This window comes from Ochotona princeps, chromosome 23, assembly GCF_030435755.1.
Source record: "Ochotona princeps isolate mOchPri1 chromosome 23, mOchPri1.hap1, whole genome shotgun sequence".
Lineage (NCBI taxonomy): Eukaryota > Metazoa > Chordata > Mammalia > Lagomorpha > Ochotonidae > Ochotona > Ochotona princeps.
The window spans coordinates 14,259,592-14,280,781 of record NC_080854.1 but is presented as its reverse complement, the minus strand read 5'-3'; the positions used below and the strand labels follow the sequence as shown (position 1 = coordinate 14,280,781).

Sequence of the window (21,190 nt, the reverse complement as noted above, 5' to 3'; positions counted from 1 at the left end):
CCACAACCTCCTGCTTCCCATTAAATCTGGTTATTTACAGAGATATTTTGTTTCTGTTAAGATACACAAACAGATTATACCTTTTAGAATGCGTTTAACAAAGAACAAAATCTCATTTAAAAGTATAATTTAATCTTCGCCAGTTAAAATCAAATTGGCATTTATTTTCAAATATTTCCTGCATATCTTATGTAAAGCTAAATTGACCCAAGTGTGTCAGAAACACCTACTGTGCCTGCATGTTTATTTATTTAATGCAGGAGCAACCCAGTGATTTAGTAAATAGTTTAAATACCAAGTTTCTCTCCTTCTGAATTACCAACTCTTCCTATTTTGTATCCTAATGACAACTAATTTCCTTTAAGTGTTCGAGAAGAAGATGAGAAATATGCTTAGGTTGTAACCCAGTGGTTCTTAATTCAGTAGCAAGAATCTTTGACATTTTTCCCGCAAAACCCTCCAACAAGAATTCTGCACCTCATCAAACATCCAAGCAATTTCTTCCGATTTAGTGTCAGCGCTGCAGTACCTGTCTTTGCCACACTGTGGTACTCCAGGCCTGACTTAACAAAGTCAAGGTTGCACCTGAAATGTGAGAGGCGGTTTTCCTACATGCCATGTGGAAGTAAAGCGGGTTACTGCAATCTCATTTGGATGAGTGAACCAGTGGGTAGAAGAGTCTTTCTGTTTTTCTCTCTCCTTCTCTTCTTCCCTCCTTCTCTCTCTCTTGCCTGTAACTCTGCCTTTCAAAGAAGTTAGTCTTTTTTTTTTTCTTTTTTTTTTTTTTTTTTTTTTGTGTGTGTGTGCATTAAGTCTTTTTTTTTTTCTTAAAGTTCTTCTTATCAGACCTTGCTAGGCAGATAGTCTGACACATCTGAAGATACTAAGAAAACTCCAGAGTCTCGCTAGCCTCCCGGCCCAGGAGGCCTGCCGGAGGACTTACCAGTTCTGACAACCCGGGGTTATTTTTTTTTTTAATTTTTATTAATGTAAAGAGAATGGATGTTATGCAGCCCATAGGTAGAGGTCCAAGAAGATAACCCATTTCTCTCACTCCTGCAAGAAATAACTCTGTCATATCAGTGAGGGAAAAAGGGAAAACTTTATATAGTTCTGGCAAAGAAGAGATGGTACCAGCTGACTGAAGTTTGCATGAATGTCCCACAGAATATGTTCCTAGGCCTTCTGAGTTCCCTACGTGTTCTGATTGTTTACTGGAGGGTATGAAACATTTGACCAATGGAAAAGTGAAAAATGAAATAGAAATTTGAGAAATGTGATTTTTTTTGATATCCAATATTAATAGGTTCATGAAAAAGACAGTTCTCCACCATCTTAATTAGGTGTATACCTAAAATTTCCAATACATTATGAAATTTTACCCAAAGATGGAAGCATTTATTACCTAAACTAAGTAATTGTGTTATGTTTGTATTTTTTAACAGATTGGATTCTTCAAAAGGCCACTAAAGAAGAAAATGGAGAAATAAAATATTATACAAAAGGAAAAATAGGAATTATTCAATGATGTATCCTCAGGTTTGCCTCAAATATGTGACAAGAAATTTAAATGAGGTCACATAATTCTGTGTAATCCATCAGGGATTTATCATTTGGAAAAAATGACAGATCAAGCTGATCCGAAAAAGTATCACAGATATTTTTTGTAAATTTATGAAAAATATGTTAAATATTCATTTTTATTGAGTATTTAAGAGTGTTACAAAGTGTTTTAAATAACCTATACATCTAAAATATTTAAGGATAAGAATTTATATAATTGAAACATTTAATTTCAAAATGATATAAAGGAAGCATTTCCCTTGATTCCTGATGGATATGCAGGTTCAGCCGCAGTTAGCAGTTGTAAATGCTAAGCAAGGAATTATCTGAAAAAGTTACTTTTTCCAGTTCCAGTGGGAAAAACTCTCCCTCATAGAGTCCATCTACAAATCGGACTGAAATGGAGTAAAATCACAAAGAATACAGTCAACATCTTTGTGTTGGACTCTGTACTTGGAAAGGTTTATTTTTTCTACTGTGATGCAAAAGTAATGCAGTTGAACAGAACCTCCATCCAGGACAAAATCAAAATGGATACCTAGTGTAAAAATAAGTGTACTGAATGGGTTAATTTAAGTTTTTATAGAAGATGCTTAATTTTGATATTGAAGTCTAAATGCAGAACTTTTATACTGAAAAAATAGCATTTTTGTGTGTTGCAACAGTAGTTTTTCATGAAAAGCCAAATTGTGTGAAGGATATGCTAAAATGATTGCTGAATGGAACGTGGTAGCATCGGCTGTCGCCACTGAAATCCTCTGTGCTGAGCAGATGTTGAATGGGAGGGGTTCCCGGATGTAGCCTAAAATAGGAGTCTCTTGACCTCCTTGGTACAGGGTTCATTCAAAGCCCGAAGCTGTGAGATTATGCTTATCTTTTTCATTTTTAAGAATTCCATTTCAGTATTGTATTTTACCAAGCAGTTACAGCTTGCTTTTGAGTGTGGTGGAACAAAATTGAAACAGAAGCCCAGCAGTAGAAAGAGTGTCAGGTTTGAAAGTTCCCATCCCAGACAGAGCTAACATCTCTGCATGTGCTTCTTTGTTCTTGAAGTAATCGTTGAGGTCGATTCGGTTCCGCTTGTTTCATAAGCTCCTGGGTCACTCTGTTTCTTAGGACAGTAACAGTAAATGAATGTATAGTGGCTGTACATGTGAACCACCACTGTAAACTTTGCTGATATTTCTGGAACCACTCCATTTCTTCCCTTGATTTACTATCCCAATGTCAAAACACGTAATTGTTCAGGAAGTCCCAATTTGCTTTCTCAAATTTTAATTTGCTTTATCAAAGCAGCAAATTAACAGTGAGATGAAATGCCATTAATTTAATTGCTTAAAACAGTTTTCCAAGGAACTCTTGTGGTGTCTCAGAATCAGCCTACCTCTTGACTCTCCACATCTAGGAGCCTGAAGCCCAAGTGGATGTGCCTGGGGGGGATGGCAAAGTTATCTGTAGCTAGAAGAAAGGTTTATCTTTTTTAAAGATTTGGAATCCACCTGCTGCCCATCTTCATTCAGAAATAGCTGCTTTCATAATTACTTCATTCTTCCTATCCCTCTGTAGGTTCAGAAATCCTTCTTCTCACTTGGACTGACTTAGGTCAACAAAACTCAGGGTGTGTCTGGTTCAGCCTGCCTGGCAGCAGCTCTGCCCCATCTCAACACATTCTTAGAAGTCATTCAGATAAATTGAAGCCCATACTTGGCACCTGTGACTGCCACACAAAGCAGTCCCTGCCCCATGAGCGTGCAGGTTCAGATTCAACACACCGAAGGGGAAAAACAGAAGCAAGAGCATGTTGACCTTTTTAGAAAGAGAGGAAATCCTCTCTGGCCAGGCTAAATAGCTGTTGACAAACCTGGCACCATTCTTAACAAAGTCATTTCTGATTATTAAGTAGAATATCTGATGAACAAGAGATTCCAATTCCATAATGTCTATGATTTATTTAGATCTGTGGACATGTGTGTGTTCATATGTGTACACATGTACAAGCACAAATTGAATACAAAATACAGCAGTAACAACACATGATAGTTTGCAAAAACCAAAAATACATAAATCACATCAGAAGGAAAATGTGGATTCATCCCCTTTCCATTTTAATTGATATTTTGGTCTAGCTTACATTTCTTTATCTAAAAACCATAACTGCAAAGGTTTTGATGAACACACATGTTAACACATATCCTAAATTAGCTTTGTACAAATGCTCCAAAACATATGCAATGATTAAAAGATATACTAGACTCTTGTTGCATTTTTAATGCTTAATAAGGAAAGTATATCATAGTTAAAACTCTGAGCTTATTGCTAAATTGTGAAACATTGTTTCTCTTGCTCTTTGGTATTTTGAAAAACTGATTATTGCCTGTATTGTGTAATGAGCCAAGATTCCAGTCCCTTTCCTAGCCATCCTACAGTCATATGTTGGCAAAGTAGTCTCTGGAGGAAATAATTCTTAGTTTCTGTTATCTGTCAATTTCCATGGTTAAATTATTTTCTTTATAGAGATTTTCAAATTACCAGCATGCCCCTAACCAGCTTGCAAAATTCCTGGAAATGTATTACCCAAATCTTATGAACAATGAAAGTTAGCTTCAGCACACTACTGAGATAGGTTACGTGCTATGTAGACAGAAAGTCTCTCTCTCGCTCGCTCGGTCTATATAGATGTGTGTATGTATATATATATATATATATATATATACACACACATATATGTAAACACAGTATAAACATATTTCAGATTATGCTTAAATGCTAATTCTATCAAGCACAGTAGGCATGATGGTATGTAGTTCCCCATACTTTAGTTTCAATTCTCAAAATATACCTTAACCTAATATTAATAAAATAAAAACATGCATGAGAAGAAACGAGTTGAAAGCAAGAAAATAGCAAAAAGTGGCTCATAGTGCAAATCAGACCTACTCAGGAACTAGAGAAGCTATTTCACTTTCCCAAGGACTCCAAAGTCCCATGTGCAACACAGCAAACAATTTAACTTCTGTGACTCATTTAAAAATGCAATAACCCACTTTGTTGAATTTCTTTCTTCTGAACTCTAGGTTCATGGGAAGTTTAGTCTCAAGATTTCCTCTGTCCTAACTGTGCTTGAAAGGGGAACTCATGGAAAGAGATATTGCTGCAAAAGTGGATGCTTAGGCATCATTTTATTTAAAAATGTTTATATTTGCTCACACATGCTTATTCTTACCTATATAAATGTACTCCCATGCTTTCTATAAAACCAAAATCTAGGCTTAATTGGAAAGCAAATATTTGCACCAGAAAATAAAAAGAAAAAAATTGCACCGAAATGAAGAAGAGGGAGATGGTGCTAGAAGTGGTAGGAACCCTACGCACTTTCTCCCAAGGCCACAGCATGCACACCATGAATGGGTGCCCCATGGACTCCCCTGGGGTGCGCTTCCCCTTTAGTAACGGCTTTGCTGGGCGCCTTGTAAATCTACACTGTGTGGACTGCCTGTCTTACTGCACAGAACACGGAGAAAACTGGGCAAGTCTCAGGGCCACCCAGCCAGTCTCCTCTGCCAGTTGAAGTCATACGTTGTCCAAATAAGTCATGTATTGTCCAAATAAGTCACGTGATGTCCATAATTGAGTCCTTCCAGCAATCGATTGTGAGAGAGTCTCTTGATTTCCTTCCAGCACTTCTCCGGTCCCTTACATTAGGCTTCTCCTCAAGGCAACAGGTCAAGAAGATCACTGGAGGAAAATCTGTATATAAAACACATGTTGTGTTTGCTGGAAATTGATTGACCATTTATGCAGGAGTAGTCCTTGGTTCCTCAGCAATACTCTACAGGCACAATGGAGCAAAGAAAAAGTGGAATGTACCTCAGAGAAGCAGTGTCTTTAAAACCTACCCAAACAGTATGGACAGTACCAGCAGCAGTGCCAGTGGGGAGGAAGGAGAGATTTCACTCTCGGATGCCTTTCCCTAAGGGCTCCACAGCCACCGCCATCACCCGTGGACTCCTAACTTCTAACTTTGGACTCCTTGCTAAGTGTTCACCTTTTGGGGGGGGCGAGTTATCCCCCTATTCGACATATGGAAAACCATTTTCCCAGTAGATAAGGAATTTAGAACTGTACACAAGACTTTAATTTTACCACTGCCCCCGGCTGGGGAATCATCTTCATACTTTTAGATGGACCGGGTTCCTGCTGCCCAGTTGGTTTCTTCTCAACTGCAAAGTGGAATGTTTGGGAGTTTTGTTTATTTTTGCTTTGCTCATTTGAGAGACACAGAAATAGACAGAAACCCAGAGCTCCTATCTACTGGTTCATTTATGTCTCAGATCTATCTTAGCAGGAAGTTGGAGTGAAGAATCACAGCTGAAAATCAATGCTATGATGCAATTGCTAAGACGCACTGTAGCAGCTCAGTCCCCAGGGCAAGTGCCCGTTCTCCAAGCTTTGACGTGGAGCCTCCTCAGCTATTCTTTGCCCCAAAGCCCCTTGAAGGCCCCGGGATGGTGGCATGTTATCTTTGTGGGTAAGTGGAGGTTCAAAAATCCTTCAATCTTACAGATCATGGGACTTGTGATAATACACTAGGGACCAAGGACACTCTAAAGTATGATTTCATTTGGTTTTAATGTTTTACCAAATACATCCTTTTAAAACAAATAAAACTAGTGTGGAATTTTAAGAGCTTTTCTGCCATGTACTGAAAGTCTGTTATTTCACTTTCCTCTGTGCACATAGGAGGACAAAATATTTAAAGTCATTTCCCAAGTGACACTGGAAGCAGTCGTGCAATTGGGCAGTCCCCTCTTGACAGTGCCTGGCCAGAATGCGTGACTTAAGCAGGAAAAACGTAGAAAGGGGGAAGCGACACCTAGATTCTGGAGCCAGGTAGCACGCTTCCTGTCTTGCCCCTAAAACATCTTGTGCCTTGACAGAAACACAAAATGTGCAGGGAGGTGATGGGGGAATAAAACCATCTTATATAGCAACTTCCTTAACACTCCACAAAGATACTGTCAGCTCTTTCACCCGCAAGGTTAACACTCATACTTCGTCATTGATAAGGGAAAGCAAAAGTGAATTCTTACCTACAAGTTAGCCAGGGCTGATTTCTCTGAGTGTAGTACACTTCAGCCTCAAAACAGACATGGAAAGCAGCAGCATCTCAGAGCTTCTTCACTTTGAGCCCTTCGCACGTGGGAGATGCAGAGATTGAAAGTTTTGTTTCTGAGCTACTGCTTGGCTTTGTTCAGGATGCACCAGAGGGAGTTCTTCATCAGCAATATTATCCTGTAAAGAAAATGGCATACTATATGTTACTACTGCAAGACTGTAAAATTGTTCATGGACAGTACAAAAAATGTATCCATGTTATACAAAGAAATATTGCATAAATTAACTACTGCCTTGAAAGATCTATCGTATTCACTCCAATAAAATGGTCTGCATGGACTAATGTAAAGTATAATGCATTGTTCATTTTTTTATTTATCTGAATATGAGCTCATCAAAATGAATAACTTGAGGGTGTGTGCATTTCAAATCAGACTTCTATTGAATAAACTCATTCGAAGAAAATGTTTGATTGCATTCCAGAACAAAGAAGCATGGTGTTTGTTGACTCTAATAACTTCTTTTGTGCCCAGTTTAAACTCAGTTCTTAAGAGAAATCAGTTCTCAGGTAAAAGTCATTTCATCTGATATAATTAGAAATAGCTGAGAAAGCAAAAGAACATTTTGAATGTCTGACTGTGTGGAATATCCTGCACAATGCTTTGAGGTCAGAGGCTTTTTATTGTGTATACTTATATCTTATCTTGTGCTTCAGCTGCGTATTTTACGTCAAGGTAAATGAACATCCTGTCTTACATGTCAAATAAAGACTAAAGAATGTGATTGCTGTGATGTAAAATATCCAAAATTTCATCCAAAATTAATGTGACTACTTCCACAGTTTCAACTTTTTTTTTTTTAGCTCTTTAGCTGGTTTCAACTTTAATGCTCTAAAAGGAAAAAACAAAAAGCGAATCAAGTCTGTGGTGTTTCCTGTACAAGATACAGCAATGTGATTAGTCTTCTGCAAACTCGAGACAGAAACCACGAACTCTGTGCAACTACATGCAGTCTGCCAGTGAGCTGTTCAATAATACATTGTTAGATAATAATAGATCGGATTAGTGTGAGATAACAAAAATGTGCCTTTAAAAAAAAGTTTTCTTCATCTACTTTAATGTATCAGTGCTAGAAGAAAATACAAGAAGTTATGGTAGTAATAACACATGTATATTATTACAGGGAAGTCGCCCTTTATGGAGGAGACAGGCTGAGTTATGACAAGGTGATCGGTAAGGTCTTCCACCTGATTTTAAGCAGAGCCTGTCACTGCTGCTTCGCCTTTTCTTCCTTACTGGAAAACGAGCAGTTTGTCTTTCTCTTCAGACTTTGGGAAGCTGGCAGTAGGCAGTGTTGCACAAGACGGTACTGCTCCTTGGGATGCCCACATCCCACAGTGGTGAGCCAGCTGGAGTTCTAGCTACTCTGCCTCTAATCCCACCTACTGCTGATGCACTCAGGGACGCATCAAATGATGGGTCGCAGGAATCCACTAGGACACCCAGATGGAATTTGGGGCTCCTCGCTTCCCCCTAATCTATCCCTAGCTCTTTTCAGGCATTTGGAAAGTGAAGCAAGATGGAAAAGTTCTCTCATGTTTCTCTCTCTCTCTCTCTCTCTCTCTCTCTCACTCGATCTGCCTTTCAAATAGATGAAAATTTAAAAATTAAACATTTAAAAATAGAGAATCTGGGTATATTATTCACTAGAAAAGAAATGACATATATACAGAATTATTATTTGTAAGTCAAGAGTATAGTCCCAATATTTCATTCCTTATTCTGTGGGATGATTTTGTGTACTCTGATTATAAAACTAAACCGATATTGCCTCTCAGCTTTTTGCCTAAGATCAAGTGTAAAATTAAGGTGATAATCATAGGCAGATGTCAGAAGGAATATTCACCAAGCAGGAGCAACTCATTCGTTAAGAAGACTGGAGGTAGTTTCTCTTATTTTATTTGTGTTATTTAAATGAATGTCAGTTTTTAAATCAGTGAAAAAAAGCAATTAGAACATGAGATAATAAACGTGGAGAAAAACTTGAAAAATGCTGTAAAACAATTTAAAATGTAATCATCATAGCGTCATATATTGCATGTTTGAAATTACAAAGAACATGGGACTTTGTAATAACAGACTTCGTAGCTCTCCTTTCGTAGCCAAAGAGTGAGAATTACCACCTGCTTTCCCTTTTTCTCAAGTTAACAATTGGAATAAAACTACCCATTCATGCCCATTGTCCCTTTGTATGTTAATAACCACTATGTAAGCATGGCCTACTGGGATTCTCTATCTCCACAGTCAAATACTCGTTTCTTGGCCCACTTCTTCAACCATAAGTGGAATGTACCGGGAGCAAAGAGTGGAGAGAGAAAAATGGGAAGGATAACCACTCTGAGAATAATAGCAATCATGGCCCCAATAATCCTGCAACTCATTCCCACTGGAATGTCTTATCAGTAATCCAAGAGAAAGAATTTTTCCAGAAATGGAACATTTGGCATCACTACATTTCCATCATTAGAGAGAATGAGAACTTTGAAGGAGGAGCAGAACAGCAAATGAAACAGGAAATATAAAGAAAATCGAAAGCATTATGACAAATTTAGCTCTGTCCACATCATTAATTACATTAAAAGCAAATGGTCTCAACATTCAAAAAGCAGAGATGAAGTGGATAAAGTCATCTCTTTGCCCTCTGCAAGAGACTGTCTTTAAATTCAAAGAAATATGTGTTGAAAGAAAAATATGAAAAAATGAATATTAAGATGTGTACAATTCCATGAATGGGATGATTCTGATGCTTTGAAGTAGTTAAGACCCCTGGATTTCCACTAAACGTAAAGATATTCTAGATTTTCTCTTGGGTCAACTTTGATATCTTCAAGGATTCCTTGACACCTATTTAAGACAAACTGTAATCACCTCTCTGAACCTGCAGGCTAACACTGATGTGCAGGAGGCTGCATAACCTGCGTGGCCTCCAGTTCCTACACTAATGGCCAGAAGAAAGGGCATCAACGACAGGCCATCGACACCCAAGCCACCAGACACTCCATAAAAGTACGTGGTCTGGTCGTATGCCAGGCTGTAGTAAGTGCTTGACTGGCAAGTCCTGGATTGTATAAACTTTCTGAATAAAAGAATCATTTAAATATCTACAGATTAGGCCGTTAGCTTCTACTTGTTCAGGTATTTTGTTGTGGTACTTTACTTTTAAGTTTTAAATTTTTATTCTTACCTAGTTACAGAGTACAGTGTAATAACGGTGTAATAACTATACCCTGAACGTATATTTAACGTGTAAAGATTGAATCAGGTTAACATTTCCATTTCCTAAACATTTAGACAATTTTTTAAACTCTAACTATTTATGGAATACGGTGTGACATTTCAATACATGCATACAATGTATACTGGGCAGCTCAAATTGATTGAATCAATGAGGCTACAATATTCTTCTTGTCATCACTTTATAATAGCGACCTTCCTGTTGCTATTTTGTGTTTGCTCAGAAAATGCATACTAGGGTATCATAGAATAGTCACCCGACTGTCTTGTGGAATGTTAAAAACCGAGTATGTGTGGTGTAAATCCATCTAGACAGCACAACTCAGAATGGCATGCCAAAGACCAGAGTGGAAACACCTCAAGCTGGCAGACAAAGAACAGTATCTAGAATTGGCTATAGGATATGATTAGTAAAACTGGAAATTAGCCGCAGCAGACTCCAACCCTCTTGGTAAAATGCCAAAGGCTCTTTGCCTGTTCATGCCAAGTCTCTCCTTTTCTATTCTATCCTTTGCTTTACTCTTACATTGTTCTCTTCTGTTTCACCCATGCACCATGGGTTACGTTTGTTCACATTTCAGATCCTTCTTTCATTCCTAGCCATGCCATATACTTCTTCATTAAAGCATGGGTAGTTCTACAGATTTCAGTTAGTGCAGAGTTTGAGAGCAGATCCACTTTCTCACCTTCTTAGATGAGCCACGTTCCTGCCCATGAGGAGATGGCACTTAAATCAGAATTTTACTGCCCTTTTCTTCCTCTTCACATCTTTACAAATGGTGTAAAGAATACAATCTGCTGTTGTCAGCAGCTGGTTTGAAGTGTTTAGAAGCTTAATCTCACTACTGTCTGTCCTGTTAGTCTTCAAGCAGAGTATTTACCCTTGTGTATACGTGTCTGAGTTTATCTGTGAGTGAACACATGAATGAAGAGCGTACATTTAGATGGGAGGCTTTCATCTGCTGAGAGTATATGAAGGGGGCGAGGTAAGGGATTACAGTGCAAGGAGGGCATTTTGGATGAAACTGACAAGGAGCAGTGACGTACCCTTTTTTTTTTCTAATGGGAGAAGTGAAAAAGCTGGAGGAAGCTGGCCTCTGCTCCCTGCCTCTCCGTGCCAGGCATGGAACTAGGCACGTTTCCAAGAGAAGGTCTTTTCATCACATTGGCAACACTAAGGTGGTGACAGGGCTCTTCTTTCTGTTCCACAAAGGATACAACTGAAACCAACGGCGTCCAAGGCTATCAAGCCAGTAGTGGCTGATATATGAAATACTATTAAATCTGTTCTCCCTATATGAAATTTTAAAAAGATGTGAGGAGGAAAAATAGTAATAAAACTCTGATTGCGATGCCATTTCCTCATGGGCAGGAACTTGAGAAGATGTCACTAGACGCGAAGTGAAAACAGAGGCGCAGCAAAACACTACAGTTTATCTTTGTGGAACTTGGCGCATGGAAGACATTCAGTAAGTGTTTTTTTTTTTAATTAATACAAACTGTATTACTAGTCAGGGATCCCCAGAGAACCAGAAGTAACAGGTTGTACTAATTAGAGACACAGGCAGGAAGTTCTTATAAGGAAATTGGGTCAGGTGCTTATGGAGTTGAAAAGTCCTTTGATGTTCTTGCAGGCTAGGGACCCAGGACAGCCAGTGTATATTTCCCAGGCCAGTCTGAGGGGCTGGCACCAGAACTTACGGTGTACTGGCAGCGTGAAAACTCGGGAATCAGGGGCTTGGATGGCCTAAGTCCCAATTTGAGGGCAGGAGACTGGTGTCTCAATTAGAGCTGTCAGGCAAAAAGAACCAATTCTCTTGTCCCATTCGGGTTTCCAACAGATTGGAGGAGGGCCACTCCGATCGGCAACCACAGGCAGCCACTCCGATCGGCAACCACAGGCAGCCACTCCGATCGGCAACCACAGGCAGCCACTCCGATCGGCAACCACAGGCAGCCACTCCGATCGGCAACCACAGGCAGCCACTCCGATCGGCAACCACAGGCAGCCACTCCGATCGGCAACCACAGGCAGCCACTCCGATCGGCAACCACAGGCAGCCACTCCGATCGGCAACCACAGGCAGCCACTCCGATCGGCAACCACAGGCAGCCAGCCGAGCCCACCACACCCTGCTAAGGCAGAGCCTGTGCTGTGGCCAACAGCCGATTTCTTTACTCTGCTTCTGTGCCCAAGCTAAGGAAACTGACCGCTCACTGCTGAGAAAAGAGTTCTAAACCTTGCCTGGTTCTAAAGTGTCACCAAATTTCCAAAAGATGTTCTACTCAAACTGTCTAATTTGTGTAAAGTTGTATTTTTTTTACCTTTATTTTTTAAAAAGATTCAGCTTTTAATTTTTTTCTTTCGGTATGTGTTTCCTAAGAGACAGAGCTATTGTGTGCAAAGTAAAAAGAATTGGACTATCAACAGATTACTCATCACTCACACAGAGCTGGAAGCAGAGAACTGAGGAAAAAGAAAAATGACCTTAGAATCCTAATTTCTTCTTCACTCATGTACAAGTATGAAACCCAGAAATACTGATTTCCTGAGATGCAAAAGCAGGCCCATTTTGAGGGGAGGAAAATAATAAAAATAGCTGAGATCAAATAAAACATGTTAAAAAACAAAACATAAAATGGAAGAGATTATATAGCCTGTGAAATGCAGTCAATTGGACTAAATTTTTAAAAGACATACTCTTTTTAAAAGACATTCTTGAAACAAACCCTATAATAAAACATATGTGTACAGTTAATTATTTTAACCAAAAAATAAAATGTAATAATTTTAATTTTCTGACAAAACAGTTTTTTGTTGACTTTAAAAAAAAATTTTTTTGAAAGGCACGTTTAAGGAGAGAAGAGGAGATAAAGTTCTTCCGTGGTTCACTCCAAATGGCTTCAATGGCTGGAGCTGAGCCAATCTAGTGCCAAAATCCAGGATCCTCTTCCAGGTCTCCCACGCGGGTACAGGGTCCCAAGGCTTTGGGCTGTCCTCGACTGCTTTCCCAGACCACAAACAGGGAGCTGGATGGGAAGTGGAGTTGCCAGGACTAGAAACCAGCACCCATATGGGATCCTGGCACTTAGAGGTGGAGGATTAGCCAGTTGAGCCATTATGCCAGGCCTGATTGTTGGCATTTTGAACTGATACTGTATTCAGTTCCTAGAAAGTGTTTTTCTGACCTGTTTGCTGGTCTTGGTCACAAGCTAGTGCCTGACAGAATCACATAGGCATTCTAACCTGAAGCCAATGGGTAAGCGATCAGTTTTCTTCTTCACTTTAGAAAGAAATAAACGAAGAAAAATCATAACAAATCTCAGAGTTCCTTCCTTATAGAGATTCTGCCCATGCCTTGATTATCTATGTTAATGTGTCAAGACCATTTCTAATTACACGGGAAACACAATATGCACCGTCTATAGGAGGAGGGAAGCTGCGTGGGATTGGATAGTAAATGATTCAACTTCTCAAGTTCATCTGCATGCAATAGCCGGTGCCAGATTGAGTCCTGGCTCCTCTGCTTCGTATCCAGATTCCTACTAACGCATCACGGAAAGCAGCGGCAGATTGCTCAGCTGTGCTTGGTCCCTGCCACTCCTGTGGAAGACATGGATGCGGTTGTAAGCTCCTGGCTTTCATCTAGCCTAGCCCCAGCTATTTGGACATTTGGGAAGTAAACCACAAATTGGGAGGAGGAGCACCCTTTCTCTCTATCTTTCTCCCTTTCTCTGCCTTTCAAGTAGATGAAAACAGATTTTTAAAAAGTAAAATATTAGTTCAAAAACATTCATCATCAAGTCTCCATTGTATACAGTGAATATTATCCCTGAAAACCTAAAAGCAATTTATCATGATCTCAAAAAAATGTCAAAAGGTGCTCTTAAACAGAAGGTAATTCTTTTCTGATGAGTTTTTGCACACTGTTTCTGTAGAACTTTGGCTGTGAGATAAATATGTCAGCTGTTGAACTCAGGCCTTTCTTTCACCAGCAAATCCTATCACATGGTACACTGTGAGTTCTCCCTCGGCTGAGTTTAGTGGTGGTTGTATTCTGCCCCATTCCTTGGGGAAATGTGTAGACTTTTAACTCTATACATAGCATTTTGCCATGTATGCCCACCACATCACCAAAGGAAATAAAATTGGGTGCATTAGTTACAGATTTACCTGAATGTATTAACACTATTGTAATCTGCAATATACTATTTCTGGTCCTTAAAAATAATCCTCTCTAATTCTTTCTGGAAATTCCTAAGCTTGTGAACACAATTTCTCAATTAGTAAATAGCATCTGCCACTTTAGTTCTAGCCCCTGACATCTCTTGCTACTGGCATCCTTAACAAGATGCTGCTGCAGTGTCTTCTTCTGAACTGGGGATGAAAACAGCTCCCTTGTGCCCCAGGAGTACTCTCTTTCACCTTCATAATCCCCCTCTTAAATAAAGACATTCTTGTTTAGTCTACCAACAAGAGCAAGGTGTGGCATTGTAACAGCTAGATCATCACTTTATCTATCCTCTCCATTAAAGTAAGTTCATTCATAAAGCTCCCTGGTCCAGAATGCACATCCGCTCCTGGTGAACTCTCCCATGAATTGTTCAGACCAGGACCAGCCATGCCCAAGCAGAGGCTCTGATTGCATCTTACTCCGTAAGCTGTCGACTTCCACAGGGCAGGATACACTGCACATCTATTGCACCCTCACTCTCCTCTCCATGCACTAATTAGCCACCACAGATGTTCAATAAGCGCTGCTGGACTGCATATAACAGCATCTACTTAGCAAGAAGGAAGGACTGTTTTTCACAGCACAGAATTTAGAAGTCAACTGAAGGTGAAAATAAAAATGGACATCAGAATTTCCCAGCAAATGTAGATGGAACTGCCTTTGTTCATATGGCCAGGGAGACAAGAAATAAGAGAGGAAGAGCAAGTGACTGCTTTAGGCACTCTAGAGTCAAGCTCTGCAATGAGGCATTTATGTTTAAATATTGTTTTCATCATTATAAAAAGAACATCCATTGTCTTTATCAATTTCTGGTCAAGGCAGACAAATGTGCTTAGATAAGTTGAAATGCCTCTTAAATAAGTGATTAAATATGAAAAATTAGTCTCTCTTCTTTCCTTTCCTAGACATTGTGGCATTAATATTGGCATTTTGTTTCTTTAAATTGCATCCTAAGATTCACTCCCACCACAGTTACTTCCTCAACATTATTGTAACCCAGACTTTATTTGCTTATCTTCCTTTCCATTTTTTTTTAAATTAGAACTGTTTAAAGTTTAAATTCATGACTATTGATGCGTAATTTAAAAACTCTAAAGTTTACTCTTTGCAAGTCAACAATTCTGAGTTTTGAAAAATGTACAAAGTCACGGAACGATCCCTACATTCAAGGTATAAATTATATTTCATAGCCCTGTACAGTTTCTTCATACACATCTTAGTCAACTTCCTCTACTTATCTCTGGCATCTACAGTGATCTGGTTTCTGTCCCTTTTGTTTTGCCTTTTCATGAATGTCAACTGATGGATTCATAAAACATACAGCCTTTTGTATTCATCTTTTATTTTCATTTCTCGTGTGCTTGCATATTCCAAATATCAGCTGTTCATTCATTTTATTGTTAAATAGTATACTATTGGATGGATGGATTGGGTGATTATGGTTCTTTCCTTGCCTTTTTTTTATACTCGTTTGCATGTTGGTTGGGAAGGTATTTTGCATAAATCATAGTTGGATTTTCTTTTTTGCTGTATATTTCCTATCAGACAACATTGTCCTTGGGAGAAACTTGTATCAAGCAGGGAGCTTGTTGACACAGTTTGCATTGCAAGGCAAATGGGAACTTATATTATACATGGTAGATAAATAGTCCACTGCATTGATGTGAATCTTGTCCTTACAAAGTAGTTTTGAAGAGTGTGATGTGGAATTTTAAACCTGAGAAGTATACCTTGGCTACAGAATAGAAGGAAGTAATGGGAAAGGAGTGGAAACCAGGATCATTGGGTCTATGTCATAGGTCCAACATTTTCTACCCATGCGTGCTTGGGATACTTAAACTTAACACCTTGTTTATCATCTTAATATAGTTCCTTCCCTGAATGTTCATAGCCCAAATTATGTGTGAATGTGTTGGAATCTCCCTCTAGGCATCTACATTGTCCAGTCCCTCTGAATGTCTCCAGTATCTCCTCTAAACTCACAGAAATGGAAATGCTTGTATGCCCACATGCACAAGATGCACAATGATGTATGCATGTTCTTTAAAAAAATGGTGAAATATTACTTGAAACTCTAATCAAATTAAAAATACCTAATGCCACAACTTTTCAAACTGTATAATTTAAATACATACAGGTTATTGTATATTACTGATAATCAGTGGAAACATTTGAAAAACACATAATCATTGTTAAAATGATGCTTTAAAAAGTGTACACAGTATAGAGAGCAGGAACTTGTACAGGGCAGGATGGAATTTAGTCGTTTATGTCATGTGAAATTAAGGAAGGGGGAGGTGGTAATACAAAAAAAACTGGCGCCAAATTGCAAAGAAATGTGATAGGAAAAATTCCTGAGCCCAACTAATTGTCAACAGAAATATGATAACTCCTACCTTGATGTATGGTATAGTATTTTTTTTATCTGAGTGCTTGGCGATGTTGCTGGTCCTGATACATGCAAATGCCACAGCATAGCATCAGGAAGGCACGGCTACAGGCAAAGCTCACTGGACCACGTACGATGTTTGGACAGCACCATGCCTTTTAGAGGATCTTCCTAAGAGAAACTCAGTCTGAGGGGAAGCCATTCCCTCCTCATTTACAGGCCAGTCACAAGCAGATCGGGATGATGTCATCACTTGCAGTGTGGATCTGCATCCATGTGGAGGTGGAGGAACGTGTGGTCCACAAGCAACAGAGGTCACCATAGCCAGGACTCAGCTGCAAGCAACCCAAACAGCAGCAAGTGGCAGCAATGACAAGAGAACATTTATATCAGCAGGACCTCGGTAACACTCTGACGGTGACCAATTTCTGCTTACAAATGTGTGAAAGCCACCATGACTGTACATTTCAAGGGTCATAACCTCAGAAGAAAGTTAGTTGCATTACTGTAGTACACCATGTAAAATACATGGTTTTACAGGCTTAGCTCCCTTCAAACTAACGTCTTGACACATCTTCATTTACCTACAGATCCATGGAAGTCCATGATGGTTGAACCCTTCCTTTATAACGTACAAAGATCATTTCTGACTCAGAATAAAATGTGTCTACACTCACAAGTTCTTTCATTTCTCCCAATGACACGAAGCAGATTGAATGTGTATTCTCTGCATATGTGCGGCATGAGATTTCACGTAGAGCAAAACACTGAAAACCATATTTGTTAGTGGCATTTCACACTTATCAAAGATGGCTAGTAAGTATAACCAGTATTGGTTTTTACCACAGTGCCTTGCCTAATTATGTGCACATATTAGACAATAAATATATTGAAGTGAATAAGTTAAAAAAAAGAGATTATTACAAGATTTTAAATGAAGTCCAAGCGAAACAATCTTAGACATTATAAGAGTTAGTAAGAAAATCTGGAAAAGAATTATTCAGGAATCATGAAGACAAATGTGGAGAAAAAAAAATCACAAAATAGGTCAAAGTTTATAGGCTGGTAATGGGAGCAAGCTCTTTCCTGCATAACATTATATAGGATGTTGAAACAGAAAGGATTGTGATAACTGAGTTCCTTAGAAAAATAAAGTTCCAAAATGGAGGCTTTATCAGAGTCGCCATTCATTCTTCTGATATGTAAACAAAGTTCACTGACCTGATAGTCAAAAAATGATAATAGCAAAATTGGCTCTGCATGAATTTTTGATGTGGAAATGTTTCTCCATCTAAAATGACAGATTCATGAGGCTGGTGCCATGATGTAGGGAGCGCTTGGCCTGCGGTGCCAGCATCCCATAGGGGTACTCCACTTCCCATCCAGCTCCCTGCTTGTGGCCTGGGACAGCAGTCGAGGACGGCCCAAAGCTTTGGGACCCTGCACCTAGCTTTGGATTGGCTCAGCTCTAGTCAATGTGGCCTCTTGGAGAGTGAACCATCGGATGAAAGATCTTCCTCTCTGTTTCTCCTCTTCTCTGTACATCTGCCTTTCCAATAAAAATAAATAAACTTTTTTAAAAAGCTCTAAAGAGCTGAAAGTTGCTTTCTTGGCAGAGGAGTTAAGGGAAATGAATATGTCACCTTGAGTTCTTTAATGAATACGTCACACTGAAGATGAGCCTTTACTGCCTTATCATGCAGACTGATGGAATCCAGACCAGTCAGAGTCATGGAAAACTGAAGGCTCTGCACGTCAAGTAACAGAGCCATGAAAGAACAAGTCGATCTACAGGGGACAGTGCACATACAGAGGAAAGCTAAGAAGTCGGTGCAGAATGAATTACATTATTATTTAGCTAGCTCTGCTTAAGAGACTTGCGAATGGGCTGTTGCCCATGTCTTTGGGTTCTGCCTTTGTCTTAGAGTTTCCCTGATCCTCTCAATTCACAACTGTTTAACTCAGAGTACAGATCTCTCATTAAAACATCCAACAGAATAGAATAGAATAGAATAGCAGACTACCATGAGCAACCTTCATTCATTATTTGACACATTTCTTTATGGAGAAAAGTAAAAACCCTTAACGACATGTGAACAATACTTTCCCTTTCCCTAGCTTTTCCAAGTTCTAAGGAATAAACTTCCTGCTCTCTCTAGTTCATATTAATAAAGGAAGACATTAATTTTTTTTACTGAGCTGGTGTATTACTCAGCAGGGGAACAAGCCGCCACTGAGCATTAGCCCTGTGCAGCAACCAGTTCCAGGGCCCATGTTCACCGCCCTTCAGGTCCACCAATAGGAGAGACTCATGTTACAGGCAGTCTGGAATGAGGAGCAGAATCCTACTGAAACAAGATTAAGAGGAAAAAGGATTAGCAGAGGTACAGGCATATTGGGTGGAACTGAAGTAGGAAGGAAGGGCTGCTAGATCTCAAAAGGCTGCTAACAGAAAGCTGACAGGGAGAAGATAGAAAAGAAAGAATTAGAATGATCTCTCACTTGTGGGCCTCAGGTTTACAGTGTCTCACCCTGGTGTCTGCATTTTAGGAACAGCTGCAGACTCTCTTTGTGTGTGTCTCTCTGTCACACACACACACACACACACAACTAGGGGAGCCAAGAGTCAAGGGAGAATAACTGTAAGTGAAGGGAAAAAAAACTGGATAGGTAACATTAAATATGACAGGAGCCTTCAATTAGAATTTTAAGAAATTAATAATAGGAGAAAACCACCCTAAGTGGGAAAATAACTAATAAATTTAAAAAAGAAGAAGAAGAAATAAGAAAAAAACACAAGCCAGTAAAAAAGAAAAAGTGACTTGGGCCTGAAGTGCAATGTACTAGAAGGAATAATGGTGAGAGAGATTGTATAGATATGCAGAGGGCTCCGTGGGAGCTGAACAGTGAATTGCTTCAACTTTATTCTGTGGACATCCAAAGACTGGCTGGTGCTACAACTTGCTCCAGTGTTACAGAAAGACTTCTAAAATGGCAGGTGTATAAGGTAGACTGGAGCCAAAAGAGGAGGAAGCACTGAGGGATTAAGAAAGAGCCCATCAAGGGAGTGAGAGAGCAGAAGGGCTTGTGCTTAGGACAGTGGCAATGACACAGATGGCAGTAGCGATGATGAAAGGGATAAAGACGTGGGGGCTGGTGGCATGGTGGTGGCCTGGAAGACAAAGGCACACCTCTCTGCTTTGGGTGATGTACATGTGGGAATGAGATAAGCCAAGTCATGTCTCCCTGCTAACCTGCCCAGATCCAAGAGAAAAGAAAATAAAGAAATGTGTCAAACCCAGTGTGGTTTCAGAGTGTCCTGTCTGGGTTTACTGGAGGGAAGTGGAGGCCATCTTGACAACCTGAGATCTTATTGGATGTTTTACTGTGCTGATATTTCCCACTGATAAAAGAACTAGGAAACATGTTTACTTGTAATTTTCTTCTACACTATGGCATATTCACAAAGACAAAGAGGGTCAACAAAGAGATTAGTTGACTAAGGACTTTTGACTGCACAGATTAGGGAGTCACTGACAAAGTTTTGTACTTGACATTGCAACTAGTCTTCAAGGAACACCCACTTCCTGGGCTGGGGTTAAAAAGGAATGTCTTCTGTTTTTCCAGCTTTGCATGAGGCTTATTTCAAAAAGTTTGTGGAAAACACAATTGACAGATGTTCACTGTTTTCATTTTAAGGTTTGAGGAGCAGAGAGGAATAGAGACAGAATGTGGGTCCATACACCGGCTCACTCACCAAATGCTCAGGAAGGCCGAGTTGCGTCCGTGTCGGAGTCAGGAGCTGGGACTCAATTCAGGTGCTTCCCATGGAAGCCAGCCAAGGCATGGCGGCCTTCACCTGCTGCCTCTGAGGATATGCAAGCAGCAACCACCTGAAATCAAACACAGAACCAGGCCCCAAGCCGAGCATTATGATATGGGATTCAGGCACTTTTAACTAGTAGGCCAAACATCTGGCCCAAGATAATTTTCAGAGTTTAATTTAAAATGTACTTTTCCAACAACTCTTTGAAAACCCTGGGTATTTATGAATTTTGAGGGGGCCAAACTGAATTTATGATTTCATTTTCTTGTAAGCACCCTCAAAATTTGCAGAATTATTCATACCAGAATTATTCATACAATCTCACCATAGCTATCCCAAACAACAGACTGAAAACAGAAGTAGGCATAAGTTTCAATGTTCCTATGGTTAAGCTGAATATTGGAAGCTTTGGCAAAAATGTAATACAATAAACTCCTTCCCATGGAGATTTTTAATTTTGTACAGTTATTCATAAAATGTATACTGCTTATGTTAACATGTAGCAGACTTGATGTTATTTTTAAATGAATGTATAAATATTTTTTATTTTATTTTTCATTTGGATTTGAAAGGCAGAGAAAAAATCCCCCACCTGCTGCTTCAGTTCCCAAATGCCCAAAACAGCTAGGACTAGGCCAAGCCAAAACCAGGAGCTTGGAACTCCATCTGAGTCTCCCACGTGAGTGGCAGGACCCCACTTACTGAGGCACCCATGCCTCTTCCCAGAGTGCACTGTGGCAGATGGCTGGACAGGAGTGAACCATGCAGT

At 39.6% G+C, this 21,190-nt stretch overlaps 1 protein-coding gene across 1 annotated transcript in view; it reads left to right on the top strand.

The window, feature by feature from the left end:
* Window positions 1-3,075, top strand: part of ITGA1 (integrin subunit alpha 1) — a 92,199-nt gene extending 89,124 nt beyond the window's left edge. The window contains exon 28 of the mRNA XM_004583792.3: window positions 1,446-3,075. Within this exon, the coding sequence (XP_004583849.2) occupies window positions 1,446-1,490 (45 nt within the window). The 3' untranslated portion in view covers window positions 1,491-3,075. The remainder of the gene's footprint in view (window positions 1-1,445) is intronic.
* The last annotated feature ends 18,115 nt before the right edge of the window (window positions 3,076-21,190 follow it).